Genomic DNA, 15,342 nt, shown 5'->3' with positions numbered 1-15,342 from the left:
TCCTGTGTTAGTTTGCTAAGGATAATGGCCTCCAGTTCCATTCATGCTCCTGCAAAAGACATGATCTCATTCTTTTTTATGGCTGTGTAGTATTCCATAGTGTATATGTACCACATTTTCTTTATCCAGTCTACCATTGATGGGTATTTAGGTTGATTCCATGTCTTTGCTATTGTGAATAGTGCTGCAATGAACATACATATGCATGTGTGTCTTTATGATAGAATGATTTATTTTCCTTTGAGTATATACCCAGTAATGGGATTGCTGGGTTGAGTGGTAGTTCTGTTTTGAGCTCTTTGAGGAATTGCCACACTGCTTTCCACAATGGTTGAACTAATTTACACTCTCACCAACAGTGTATCAGTCTTCTCTTTTCTCTGCAACCTTGCCAGCATTTGTTATTTTTGACTTTTTAGTAATAGCCATTTGGACTGGTGTGTGATGGTATCTCATTGTATTTTATTTTGTATTTCTCTAAAGATCAGTGATATTGAGCTTTTTTTTCATATACTTACTGGTCACACGTATGTCTTGTTTTGAAAAGTGTCTATTCATGTCCTTTGCCCACTTTTTAATGGGGTTGTCTTTTTTTTTCTTATAAATTTGCTTAAGTTTCTTACAGATGCTGGATATTAGAGCTTTCTTTGTCAGTTGCATAATTTGTAAAAATTTTTTCCCATTCTGTAGGTTATCTGTTTACTTTGTTGATAGTTTCTTTTGCTGTGCAGAAGCTCCTTAATTGGATTCTATTTGTCAATTTTTGCTTTTGTTGCAGTTACTTTTGGCATCTTCATCATGAAATTTTTGCCAGTTCCTATGCCCAGAATAATATTGTCTAGATTGTTTTCCAGGGTTTTTATAGTTTTTGGGTTTTACATTTAAGTCTTTAATTCATCTTGAGTTGATTTTTGTATATCGTGTAAGGAAGGGGTTCAGCTTCAATCTTCTGCATATGGCTAGCCTGGTTAGCCAATTATCCTAGCACCATTTATTGAATAGGGAGTCCTTTCCCCATTGTTTATTTTTGGCAGATGGTTGTAGGTGTATGGCCTTATTTTTGGCCTCTCTATTCTGTTCCATTGGCTATATGTCTGTTTTTGTACCAGTACCATGCTATTTTGATTACTGTAGCTCTGTAGTATAGTTTGAAGGTAGGTAGCATGATACCTCCAGCTTTGTTCTTTTTGCTTAGGATCACCTTGGCTATGAAGTCTTTTTTGATTCTGTATGAATTTTAAAATAGTTTTTTTTTTTCTAGTTCTGTGAAGAATGTCATTGGTAGTTTGATAGGAATAGGATTGAATTTATAAATTGCATTGGGCAGTATGGTCATTTTAATGATATTGATTCCTGTTATCCATGAGCATAGAATGTTTTTTCATTTGTTTGTGTCATCTCTGATTTCTTTAAGCAGTGTTTTGTAGTTCTCATTATAGAGATATTTCACCACCCTAGTTAGCTGTGTTCCTAAATATTTATTATTTTTGAGGCAGTTATGAATGGGATTGCATTCCTGATTTAGCTTTCGACGTGACTGTTGTTGGTAAATAGGAATGCTAGTGACTTTTGTACATTGATTTTGTATCCTGAGGCTTTGCTGAAGTTCTTTATTAGCTGAAGGTGGTTTTGTGCTGAGACTATGGGATTTTTTAGATATAGGCTCCTGTTTTCTGCAAACAAGGATAGTGTAAATTTCTCTCTTCCCATTTGGAAGAGAGAAACAAACTCTCTTTTGTTACTTTCTTTTATTTCTCTGTCTTGTCTGATTGCTCTGGCCAGGACTTTCAATACTATGTTGAATGGGAGTGGTGAGAGAGGACATCCTTGTCTTGTGTCAGTTTTCAAGGGGAATACTTTCAGGTTTTGCCCATTCAGTGTAATGTTGGCTGTGGGTTTGTCATAGATAGCTCTTACTATTTTGGAGGTATGTTTTTTCAATACCTAGTTTATTGAGAGTTTTTAACGTGAAGGGATTTTTGAATTTTATCGAAAGCCTTTTCTGCATCTATTTAGATGATCATATGTTCACTAATCTTTTCTTTTTCAGCCTAATGTTTTGCTAGCCCTATTCAATGTATTTCTTATATCTTTTATGGTAGTTTTTTATCTCTAGAGGTTAAATTTGGATCTTTTTCATGTCTTCCATCTTACTACTTAACTGTTTTAACATATAGCACACCGTTGTAATAACTGTGTTAATGTCTTTGGCTGATAATTCTAATGCTTTTGTCAGTCTGGGCTGGTATTTATTCATTGATTTATCTCTTCACCATTGGTCATATTTTCTTGCTAATTTTCATGTTTGGTAATTTTTTATTGGATGCCAGACATCTGGTTTTGACCTTCTTATGTTCTGAACATTTTCGTACTCCTGTAAATATTCTTGAGCTTTCTTATGGGATGCATTTAAGTTACTTGGAAACAATTTGATCCTTCAGGTCTTGCTTTTAATATCTAGTAGGCATACTTGATAAGTTTTTAGTCTGGAACCAATTATTTCCCACTAGTGAGGCAAGGCTCTTCTGTGAACTCTACCCAATACCCCACAAATCACAGGCTCTTTTAGTTTTTATGGTCTGTGGTGAGTGCGGGACACTGTCTCCTCTAATATTCTTGACTGGTTCTTTTTGTCACCTCAGGGGGCTTCACCACATGCATGTGGTGATCAGTATTCAATTGAAGACTCAAGGGGGATTCTCTGCAGGTGTCTGGATTTCTCTCTCCGTGTAGCTGTCTCATCTCTCAGACTGTTATGTGAACTCTTAGCCACCTTTGTATCTCCAGAATCCCAGCTCTATCTTCTCAAATCAGGGAGTCTGCCAGGTTCCACCTGGTTTCCATAAATGTTAGTTTTTTTAACGCTGCATAACAAATTACCACAAACTTAGCAACTTAAAACAGCATAGATTTATTATCTCAAGATTAGTGTGGGCAAGGAGTGTAGACATAGCTTAACTGTATGTGCTCTGCTTTAGGGTTTCACTAGCCTGTAATGCTAGCTTAAGTCTAATCAGAGGCTTGACTGGGGAAAGATCTGAACCCTCAGGATGTTGACAGAATTTGTTTCTTTGTGACTGTGACTAAGGATTTTGACTTTTTCCTGGATGTTGGCTAGAGGCCACCTGTAGTTCTCTGCCATGTTAGCCCTGTTCATAGGCAATTCACAAAATGGAAATTTGCTCCTTGAAGGCCAGCAGGAGAGGAAAAGCAAGTCTTTGTGCAGCCATATAAATCACTGGAGTGACATTCCATGCCATGTTCTATTGGTTAGAAGTAGGTTTCAGATCCCACCCACACTCAAGTGGAGGAGTTCTACAAAGGTGTGAACACCAGGAGCCAGGAATCATTTGAAGTCAACATAGGGTCTGTCTGCTATACCCTCTCTGTGTTGTGACCTGAAAACTCTCTCAAGACAGGAGGCTGGGACAATTGAAAGTCTTGTCTTGTTTTCCAATTCTCAGTGATTACTCTGTTCAGTGTCTTCAACACTGTCATTTTATATCATTTGTCCATTTTTTGGTTGTTTCACATGGGGCAGGAAGTGGGTATCTGGTCCTTGTTATGCTATTTTGATCTGACAAGGAAGTCTGAACTCTGATTTTTAAATTTAGTTTTTCTGTCTGTTGTCAGGGTATGGAAGTGTTGTAGCTTTTAAAAAGCTGATATTATATTGAGATTCATTGCTTTACTTTTATTACCTCTAATTATCTATCTAAAATTATTATTTTTCTTTCTTATCAGTTCTCATACCTTTTATTTTTATTTCTGTTTTTAAAGTTATTAGATAGATGAGACCTGTGGTAAAATGCTAAAAGAAGCAGTGATAGTCTGCATCTTTTGTTGTTCTAAATTTTAATACAAATGCCTGCAATGTTTTAGAGAAATTCTCTTTTTTCATCTGTCCACTTTTAGATGTTTTTCAGTATCTTTACATTGATTTAAAAATTTTAAAAGTTTTTATAACTGCTACTCACGGAGGAGTTTATGTAATCAATTCACTTCCCCATCATTAATAGGAGTATTCATCATTAACTTTTTAAAAATCAATTATAATTTGATTTATTAAAATTTCATGAGTTTTTTCAAATACAGTTCATCATCTTTGGTAGTTTTTTGTTCCTTTTGAATTTGGGCTGTGTGTGTATGATATTTTAAGAAATATTTCATAGCTACTTAGTACACTGTAACTAGTACTGTGATATTAAAGTTTCTGAGTCTACTTCCATTGGGTTTTTAAATCTTTTTGATCTTGTTCATAGGGACATGATTTAGGTTCACTTTACTGAATTAATTCCATCTGAATACTCAAGTGAATTGGAGATGGTTTCCTGTAGAGAAGATTGCATTTGCTTCTACTGGATGTCAAGAATTCAACTAATTTTGGATAACTTTAGTGTCCGGGAAGGTCTTAAATTAGTACAGAACACTCCAAAGCAGCTCTCCAATTTTACTGACAACCCAAGATTGATTTCTTCATCTCAGGATTGGTACCAGCGTTTGTCTATTGGTCAGCTCTGCCTTCCTTGTTCATGTATTCCTCACGGGCCTCAACTCCAGTTTGTGCTCCTCATTAAAAAAAAAAATTGTTTGCTCCATCTTTGGAATTTTCTTTATTTTTCTGGTGAACTCATCAATTATAAAAATTCTGTTTCTTTTAATAAATGTAGCCTGTATTTGCACCTAGCAAGATGGTGCTTTAGAATATCCAGTCCAATTTACTATCTTTTCTGACATTTGTCTTTACCTATGTTTCAGTGATCAATCTGAAGGACATCAGGGCTAAAATCTGGCTAAAATGAGTCCACTCATAATTTTCTAAGGAGAAAACTATAGAAGAGAATTAACAACATATGATCAAAGGAACTTTACAGTTTATGTAATATTTTATTGCCATTTTCGTTATATTCAGTAGAAACAGTAGTACTAGAAAGAAGAAAATGAGTTTTTAGGAACATAAAACTGGCTTTAAATGTTTGAAAATGAGAGGAATTTTATGTTTACAGATTTCAAAAGGCTTTGATATTATATTTCAATGCAGACAGTAACTTACTGTATGATTTTGTTCATTAATAATTGGAGTGATGTTAAGATTTAAACATTTCATAGAATCTCAAATAAGACATCGGGTACCACATTTTACAGGGAAAGCACTGTGATTCACCCACTAGTGAGTAAATAATAACTGGGATCTGTAACTATAACCTAGGAGTCCTGCGTTCTAGTCTAATAACTGTTCTTGAAACTATCATTAACTTTTTGGGTATAATAAACAGCAAACTGCAGAGTAAATTGCACATACTAAAGAGTAAGCAACAAAACAAAGTGCACATGCTGTGCAATATGCAAAGCAACAGAATTAGCAATCTGAGACACAACTGAATACAAAATAAAACACACAGTTGTGTTTTGATTAAGGCTCTTTTCAGGCAATTTGCTTCAGCCAAGGCTGTGTAACTTCTCTGAGTTTCCATGTACTTTATAAGGCTCTCTTTGAATTCCTTTAATTTTTGATCTGATCCCACAGATCCACATTTAGACCTCTGTATTAGGCTGTACAGCCCATTGGTATAGTGATCACCATTTTTCTCCATCAACAGATCCTCAATCAAGTCCATTAGCTCCTTCACTTGGTCATCCTGATTTCTCCCTTCAGCACGGTTATTAAAGGCACAGATTCGCCCACCACTTGCTGCCACCAGCTTGCTTAGGGCTTTGTTATCAGAGTTGTGCATGTAATCCATCAGGGAGCCACCACTGAGGTCTTCCTTGTGGGTAAAGAGGACAATTGTGTGTCCCATGGCATCCTCTCCAAAGATCTCCTTCACCCTCTGTGCAGCCTCCTGGTCCTGTGAGGTGTAGCGGCCCAGCTGAGTCACCAGGAGCAGCACATGGGGTCCTGGTGCAGAGAGCAAGTAGCACCTCTGCACCTCTTTGTACAGAGCTTCACAGTGGTCCTTCCAAGAAAACATATCTGGTGTGTCAATAATGACAATCTCTCTATCTCCCCAGCTTCCCTGACTTTTGCTGCAAGTCTTAGTCAAGGTCCGGGAACTCAGCTTCGATTCAAATGCTTGCTTCCTGAGGATGCTGTTCCCTGCAGCACTTTTGCCGGTTCCTGTTTTGCCCACAAGGATGATTCTCAGCTCAGATCTGCTGGCACATTGGCCCTTTGCATGTGATCCTGTGAGGAGCAAGTTTACTGTGTTTATTACCACATTGATCATGGCAGTGGAATTTTTTTTTTCTTTTTCTGTCTTTTTTTTGAGACCAAGTCTCACTCTGTCACCCAGGCTGGAGTGCAGTGGCACAATCTAGGCTCACTGCAAGCTCCACCTCCTGGTTTCACGCCATTCTCCTGCCTCAGTCTCCCGAGTAACTGGGACTATAGGCGCCCACCACCGCGCCTGGCTAATTTTTCTTTTTTTTTTTTTTTGTATTTTTAGTAGAGATGGGGTTTCACCCCATGGTCTTGATCTCCTGACGTTGTGATCTGCCCACCTCCGCCTCCCAAAGTGCTGGGATTACAGGTGTGAGCCACCGCGCCCGGCTGGCAGTGGAATATTTTTTAATGGTAAGGAGGTATTCCCCATTATGTAAAAGGATACTCTCATATCTATTTCATGTATGAAATGAAAACTAACTTGATTTCTCTAGGACTGCAGGATATTGCCATTTGGAGCCTAGGAAAACATACTTGGGGATGAGATGGATTTAGAAACATTTCTCATGCAGTGGTTGCCTGAATCACTCAGTCCTGGATCTCTAGAAGAAAAGTTCTCTGGAGATCAGAGATGTGTAGGCAAGGCCATGGGTTCCATCTCAATGTGGGTCAAGTGACCTGGCTCTGTTTCAAGGCCAGAGGTTTCTCCTCTGATCTTTGCTGGGCAGAGTGGGGTCATGACTACCAGGGAAGTGTCTGGACCAGCAAAATATTAGAATGAGCAGTGTAAAATTATTTTTATTAGTGAAGAAATAACTGAGATCTTATAAAGGATATAATAATTTTGCTTAGAAAAGATGGCATAATTTTTGTATAAGACAGTCACAGAATATGGTAAACTTCCCTCTCTCTTTCCCCATTTCCCTTCAACGTGGGTAAGGTTCTGGGGAGAGGAGTGAATGGGGACAGAGGTATGAAGGAACTTGAGACTTTAGGGAAAAAATGTGTTTCATTCATTCCCCCTAAAGGGGAAGGCATAGGAGCCATGGTGCCATTTCTGCTGGTCCACATGGCAGTGAAAGGAATGACTTGTCTAGGGTGGGTTCATGGAAGACTCAAGATGCAGCTTTGTAGTGAAGAGATGAGTTATTTAACTTGCAAGGTAGGGGTACTCTGACTCCTGAGGGTTAACTCCTTGATTCCTTTACTGTAAGGGAGGAACATTTGACCTGTATGAATGAAATGGAATACCATGATAACAGAAGAATCTTTCTGGAGGGAATATCCAAACAAACTAAGACTCTTCTGCTAAGCCCATTGCGTTTTGGGGTTTAGCTGTTCCTTACTCTCATGTTGCAGAAAGAAAGTTGGAGAAAGAGCGTCTACATTGACTACAGAATATCAGAGCTTAGAAGGAACTTAGACTGTACAAAGAAAATGAGCTTTCTGAGAGGCAGCATGCAGTGGTGAAGAGTAAAGAATCTGGAGCTGGATTGCTTAGTTTTGTCTTTCCATTGCTAGTCATATGATCTTGGACAACTGATTAATTTCTCTGCATCTGGAGAAGATGACGGTTTACCCCATGTGGTGGTGTTCTAAGTATGAAATAAGTTAATATATGTAAAGAACTTAAAAGAGTGCTGGTGCACTAAAGCACTTAGTGAAAATTAGGCTAGGATTGTTTATAGCAACCTCCTTAGAGTGGAAGTAACTTGCATGCAGCAGTTAAGTAACTTGGACAAAGTCCTAAATAGTTAGTGAAATCTACCATTTATTGAGAACTTTTAATGTGCCAGGATCTGTTCCAAGTGGTTTACCTTCATTACCTAATGTACTCCTCCTAGCAATGGTATGAGTTAGGGTTAGGTGCTGCAATGCCCACCAGGGGTCTTGTTCTTATTTGGTTCAAATGACCTCTTGGGCTCACAGAACTGCCATGGGCCTCACTGGGACACTAGTCTACTCTAATGGAAATCTTAGCTTGTCAGAGGGACAATGTTGGGCCTTCCACCTAGTGGAAGTCTATGCAGCAATTCATGGAACACTGCAAACTGTCACCTGGGGATGTCCCAGGGCAAGGAGATGGCATCTTGAGCAGTTAGAGAAGCCACCTGGACTCACAGGAGCCAATGTCTCTTGTAGCAACCCTGGGGTTTAGCTTCCAGATTCCCTGCAAGGAACATGAGAGTTACAAGAGTCACTCTGCTCAGGGAAGTTCCAAACAGCTTCCTAGCATGTATTTATAGTTCTTTCAGCACAGATATAATTCACCCATCAAGAGAAGTTTTCAACCATAAGCAAAGTTCCTAATAATGTTATAGACATTTTACTCTTATTAAATTACTAGAGAATCTGAGCTAAAACATTTAACCAAAGATTAAATCCTCAGGCAGAAAGGGAAATGGTTTGTCAACCTTTTTACCCATGGGTTCCTTTTATTCACCTTATTTTACACATGAATCTGCAACTTGGCCAAGAACTTAGAGCTATTAAAATTAACCAATTTTGTAAATGAAAAAGCTGGCAGTTGAACCTGCCTATTTTCTATGCCTGAAGTATTAGTGCTTTGCCGTGCTGCTACACCAATACTTGTTGCATATATTTAAGTATTTTCTCTTCCAGCCAAATTGGCCAAAACTTATGGACATTTATTCTTATTTTCTGTATGCCAGTGAAGTTATGGCCTCACAGTGGGCAGGCAATGTACACTTTTACTTAAAAGGAAGCAGGCATTACATTACAGATTTCTATATTCTGAAAACAGCAGCCAAGCAGCTCCTGATACACCTTGCTGGTGCTTGCTTAGAGGCAGCCAAACTGCACATTTAACCTTCCTCTCGCCTATGAAAACAGAAATCAAGGGAGTCACTGAAGAGAACCGGTGGGAGTCCTGAGTTGCTGGCCTCCTAGGGAGTGCAGCCTCATTCTCTCCTGTGGGGAGGGTATAGGGAAGAGAATTCTCTGCATCCGAAGCGAAGTGAGAGGGTCTCTAAAACATCCACTCATAAGTATTGGGCACGTCACCGAAGTTGAGAGATAGGTAGGTCCAGATGGGTGTCTGCTGAATGACAGAAACTGGTAAGCCTATCCAAGTGCAGCAAAGTGAAGAGAATTCTTGAGCAAATTTAGAGAGAAGTAAGATATTACCTGGAGTTTGGAGACATGTATAAACATGGAAATTGGTGTCTATTTCCTTTCTGGAGAATTCTAAATTTTGAAGGCAGACTAGAGCCAACTAGGAGGCCAGGATAAGGTGTAAGAAGCAATGGCTTAGGGGGTTTCCCATGGACAGAAGGGATCTTACAGAAAATAACGAGGCACAGCTGCCTTGATGAGGCCCTGCCAAAGGCCTGCCTTGTATGGCAAGGGGAGTGCAATAGTAAGAGGAAGCCAGGGGTGCCATGAGGGTGGGAGCAGAGATCTAATTGGATAATTCAGCCAGAGAGGGCACAGCCTCTGGCAGGAAGCGTGCAAAGCATCAGCCCCATGGGGCCTCCACAGTGTCCTCGCACAGTGGAGGGTGTCTGCTGTAATGGGGCATGGGATGGTGGTGAGGACCAGCCAGGAGACGACTGCAAAGACAATGGGACTCAAGCACTCCACTTTCTTTCTCCAGTCACCCATCCTCCTGCCTGATGGGGAAAGAGGGACTAGCATGAGGGTTGAGGAGGCAGAGCTGGAAGGGAGAGGAGGACTTTTGGAAGGTCCCAGAGTTCAGGCTGAGGCTGAGGCTGAGGTAGAGGAAGGAGAAACTCATACTGAATGTAAGTTTGATATTAGATGGCACCGAACACTACAACACCTGATATATGTGTCACAGGGACTTTAATAGACTATTCTTCTAGTCTGTATTAATCATAAAGGCAACTGCCTGAGATGGCATCAATAAATCAAGATTGTGGCCAGGCGTGGTGGCTCATACCTGTAATCCCAGCACTTTGCGAGGCTGAGGCAGGCAGATCACTTGAGGTCAGGAGTTGTAGATCAACCTGGCCCACATGGTGAAACCCTGTCTCTACTAAAAATACAAAAATTAGCCAGGCGTAGTGACACACGCCTGTAATCCCAGCTACTCAGGAGGCTGAGGCAGGAGAATCGCTTGAATCCGGGAGGCGGAGGTTACAGTGAGCCACAGAGAGAGACTGGGCCACAGAGCAAGACTCCATCACCAGCCCCCTAACCAAAACAAAAGGAAATCAAGATGGCATAATAAGAGGCAGTTATGGGAGGAAAAAAAGTTGTTTCTCATTTGGATTGCAGAGTTCAGCTTGTTAATAAACAAGTTCCATACACAATGAAGCCAGAGACCTCCTATTTCTCACAGGTGAGGGTTGAGTGTGAAGGAAACTTGGAAGGGAGGAACTTCTGGGCTCTTCTTGATGTAAGAGACTGAAGATAGGGCTGGTGAGGGGCAGAGAGTGAGGAGGAGGGAGTGGGAAAGGGGAGGTCAAGATACAGAGAGAGAGACACCCATACCATACAGATAGCAGAAACAGGTGCAAGAAGAGGAGAGAGAGAGAGAGGACAAGGGAAAGAAAGGGAATGATAGAGTCAGAGAGAGAGAGAGAGAGAGAGAGAGAGAGAGAGAGAGGCAAAGAATCTATAGAAGTGTGAGAGAAGGAAGAGAAGACTGAATGGTAGGAGAAGGAATATTTCAAAGAGATCTGAAAGATTTGTGCATAAGGGAAAAGCCTGGATGCATATTTTGGATCCTGGTGAGTATTTTAACAATTTTCAGGCCAGATGTGGTGGTTCATGCCTGTAATCCCAGAACTTTGCAAGGCCGAGGCTGGTGGAAACCCCATCTCTACTAAAAATAATAGTAATAAAAAAAATAACTGGGCATGGTGGTGTGTGTCTTTAGTCCCAGCTACTCAGGAGGCTGAGGCAGGAGAATCACTTGAACCTGGGTGGTGGAAGTTGCAGTGAGCCGAGATTGCACCACTGCACTCCAGCCTGGGTGACAGAGCGAGACACCATCTCAAAACAAACAAACAAACAAACGAACAACAACAACAAAACCAAAACAAAAACCCATAATTTTCAGCTGCCGGTGGTGGTAGCTGTGGGAGTTAGAATAAGATCCTTCATTCTTTTTTATTTTGCCCCGACATCATCAGAAGACACACACACACACACACACACACACACACACACACACACACACACACGAGAAGTCACTTTCTTACCCCAGTGATTGTGTTCATTTTGGTCCATTGGTGTTCCTGAGAAACAGACAGACAAGAAACTTATTTTTCAGTTCCAAATCCTGAAAGATCTTTATTTTTCTTTCTTTCTTTTTTTCTTTTCTTTTTTTTTTTTTGAGACACAGTTTCACTCTGTCACCCAGGCTGGAGTGCAGTGGTGTGATCTTGGCTCACTGCAACCTCCACATCCTGGGTTCAAGCGATTCTCCTGCCTCAGACTCCCGAGTAGCTGGGATTACAGGTGTGCACCACCACCCCTGGCTAATTTTTGTAGTTTTAGTAGAGACAGGGTTTGACCATGTTGGCCAGGCTGGTCTCGAACTCCTGACCTCAAATGATCCACCCGCCTCGGCCTCCCAAAGTGCTGGAATTAAAAGCATAAGCCACCGCGCTAGGCCAAGATCCTTATATTTCTAAACAACCATGCTTCATTTGTCTACTAATAAGGGACAAGATGGGTGGGAAAAGAATGACTTCCTACTTTACAGAGAACTGGAATCACTTGCTGAGGAGCTGAGAAGTGGGTTTCGTTCGTAAGCCTCACGCCCAGTTCTCTCTCGCTTCCTTCCTCCCATCCTCTCACAGGTCAGCCCGGCTCCCTTCGGTTTTTGTTTTGCCTGCACACTCTTCCCTTCTGTCAGCTTTCTTTGTAGGTGTGCCTTCCCTTACACCTGAGGCTCAGTCCTCCCTTTCCCTCTTTCTTTTTCCACTTTGCCTCCTTCCCTCCTCTACTCTCTCCAAACCTCCTCCCTCATGTTGTCTTTGCTGACAGACTCAATGAATTAAGATTATGACTCTGGGAAACCGTGCAATCCTTTAAGCCAGAAATATACTTCACTTGATCCATCAATTGCTTGAATTTTCCTCATTCCCCAACAGCCACTGGTTATGAAGCCCTTGCAATCTAGGAACTACTATGTAGTGAGAAGTATTGGTACATTTTCATCAGCTAGTTTCTCTTGCTTAAATCTGGCAGGCATAGACCAAGCCTACAAGCACAGAAAACTGAAAGCCACATGTTAATGCCCAGATTCTTCCCAGTTAGCACTTTTTATTGGCTTTATACTATGGAAATTCTTTGCCAGTGATGTGTAAAGCAAATTGCATTGGTTTCCTGTAAACTGGCTTCACTTAAGGAAAAGGCAGTCACTCTAAATTGTTTCTCTTAAAATAGGACAAATTTGTTCTAAGAAAAATGAAAATGTTTGTGCATGGCTTGGAACCTAGAAATCAACACTGCAGAACTTTTTGTAAATCTTGGCTTACCTGATTTACTGTCCAAAGAAACAGTTGGCTCCCTGTTCAGTCCTGTTATCTTGTAGCTCAGCTCCAAGAGAAAAAGAAAGTAAAACCAAAACTCCAGTTGGTCTTCTTCCTCTCTTGAATCTTCACTGAGCTTCCTGACTGCTAACAAACCCCACCACGTGCCTATGTCTGAAATTCTCTTTCATGCCATTAAACAAAATAAAGTTTAAATGGAAAGTTAATCAGTAGTTATTCACCGTCATGTGGGCCAACTGTCTCCTCTCAAACGTGAAAAAAGAGTGTTTTAATTATTTCATCTGTACTAGAAAGAAAGGCATGAATGCCAAGGAAGTTGGTAGATTTCAGTCCTTCCCAGCTGGGATATGTCCTAACAGAAGTTTGTCTAGATGCAAATGACCCCCCGAGAAGGGTTTAAACCGCATTCACACTGGCAGCAGGGATTGTTCTAAAGCAGATGCCACTGGGAGAGAAGAGGAGCCTCTGATAGGCACTGCCCAGGGGAAGAAGGGCACAGAAAGGGGAACCTGAGAGGGGCCGGTGTTGTACGAGTCTGATTGTAAGGACCATTAACCATCAAAACGTTTTTACATAATTCATTCATGGCTTCTAGGTTTCTGGGCCTTTCTTCCCTGTCCAGCTCTATAATTTCAGAGAACCTCCCTGTGGGGAGAAATTGTCTAGGAAATATCTATAGTAATAATCTGGAGTGGTTTATATTCAAGAAAAACAACGCAAATAATTAAAGTTGAAATCGTCCAAATATTCTTTTTCTTATACATAGGGCAGTTGCCACAGCAGGGGAAGAAAGACATGGAATTTGTATTGTCTTTAAATACCCCCAGATTAGTAGTGATATGCATTGCTTTCTTTCCAAACTCATTGGTCAAGAATAATCACATAGCCCTAGGCTCCTAATCACATGGCTCTCCTATTGAGAGGTGACAACATGCTAGTAGCCCTCGCTCTCGGTGCCTCCTCAGCCTCAGCGTCCACTCTGGCAGCGCTTGAGGAGCGCTTCAGCCCGCCACAGCACTGTGGGAGTCCTTCTCCGGGCTGGCCGAGGCTGCAGCCGGCTCCCTCTGCTTGCAGGGAGGTGTGGAGGGAGAGGCACGGGCTGCGTGCTGCACGGAGTCCAGCGCCAGTTCCGGCAGGCATGGGCGCGGCTCAGGGGCCCAGCACTCAGAGCGGCTGACCGGTGCCTCCAGCCCAGGGCAGTGAGAGGCTTAGCACCTGGGCCAGCAGCTGCGGTGGGTGGGCCGGGTCCCGAGCAGTGCCGGCCGGTGCTGTGCTCGAGCTCTCGCGGGGCCTCAGCTGCCTCTTCGTGCGCTGCCCCCTGCTCCACAGTACTCAGTGCCATCAACCACCCAGGGGCTGAAGAGTACAGGTGCAAATGACCCCCTGAGAAGTGGATTCCGGGGGACTGGCAGGGCAGCTCCACCGGCGGAATCCACTAGGTGAAGCCAGCTGGGCTCCTGAGTCTAGTGGGGACTTGGAGAACTTTTATGTCTAGCTAAGGGATTGTAAATACACAAATCAGCACTGTGTCTAGCTCAAGGTTTGTAAATACACCAGTCAGTACTCTGTATCTAGCTAAGCTAGTGGGGACTTGGAGAACTTTTGTGTCTAGCTAGAGGATTGTAAGTGCACCAAGCGCTCTGTGTCTAGCTCAGGGATTGTAAACACACCAATCAGCACTCTGTCAAAATGGACCAATCAGCAGGATGTGGGTGGGGCCGGATGAGGGAATAAAAGCAGGCTGGCCCGCCACCCAGCTCCCGCAACCCGATCCGGTATCCTTCCACGTGGCGTAGGCTTTGTGTTTCCCCTCTGCAATAAATCTTCCTGGCACTCACTCTTTCGGTCCACACTGCTTTTATGAGCTGTAACACTCACCCTGAAGGTCTGCAGCTTCACTCCTGAAGCCAGTGAGACCACGAACCCTCCGGGAAGAACAAACAATTCCAGACGTGCTGCTTTTAAGATCTGTAGCACTCACCTCGAAGGTCTTCAGCTTCACTCCTGAAGCCAGTGAGACCAAGAACCAACCAGAAGGAAGAAACTGGGGACACACTATCTTTAAGAACTGTAACACTCACCGTGATGGTCCACAGTTTCATTCTGGAAGTCAGTGAGACCAAGAACCCATCAATTCTGGACGCATTATGAGGGAGACTGGGGAATGCAGTGGACCCTATGGAACCTGGGTGAACACTACCACCTTTATAACACACAATTGTTGCTCTGTTTCTTTTTCTTCTAGATTCTTTACTGTACAATCTCATAAGCGTGCTTGAAGAACAATACACAGGCAACTCCTGTTTGATATCTATAATCTGTAAGTCTATAATTTAGTCCTAAAAATGAACTATTCTATGTAAAAACACTAACTGGGGCCTATTTCTTATTGTTTTATGTGTGAAACCAAGGTAATGTAATATGCATCAAACTGAAGGCTTACCAATTTTCTAAATCATAAATAGAATTTATGAGAAAAAACTGTCAACTTAGAATACCAGAATTATAATATATGCTTCTCTGAATACCAAAAAAAAAAAAAAATACTTTAGGCTTGTTTTATTTTATTTTATTTTGATTTAGAGTCTCACTTGTCACCCAGGCTGGAGTGCAGTGGCACAATCTTGGCTCACTGCAATCTCCACCTCCTGGGTTCAAGCGATTAGCCTGTCTCAGTCTCCTAAGTAGCTG

At 41.8% G+C, this 15,342-nt stretch overlaps 1 protein-coding gene across 1 annotated transcript; it reads right to left on the bottom strand.

Annotated features, from left to right (window-relative positions):
- Nucleotides 1-4,867: 4,867 nt before the first annotated feature.
- Nucleotides 4,868-12,783, bottom strand: GIMAP2 (GTPase, IMAP family member 2). The gene is made up of 3 exons (XM_007983443.3): nt 12,637-12,783; nt 11,353-11,388; nt 4,868-6,184 (listed from the first exon to the last, which is right to left on the bottom strand). The coding sequence occupies exons 2-3, from the start codon at nt 11,378-11,380 to the stop codon at nt 5,199-5,201; spliced, it is 1,014 nt and encodes a 337-aa protein (XP_007981634.2). The 5' UTR covers nt 11,381-11,388; nt 12,637-12,783; the 3' UTR covers nt 4,868-5,198.
- Between the last annotated feature and the right edge of the window lie 2,559 nt (nt 12,784-15,342).

Source organism: Chlorocebus sabaeus, chromosome 21 (assembly GCF_047675955.1).
Source record: "Chlorocebus sabaeus isolate Y175 chromosome 21, mChlSab1.0.hap1, whole genome shotgun sequence".
Classification (NCBI taxonomy): domain Eukaryota; kingdom Metazoa; phylum Chordata; class Mammalia; order Primates; family Cercopithecidae; genus Chlorocebus; species Chlorocebus sabaeus.
This window is presented reverse-complemented; position numbering and strand designations above follow the sequence as displayed.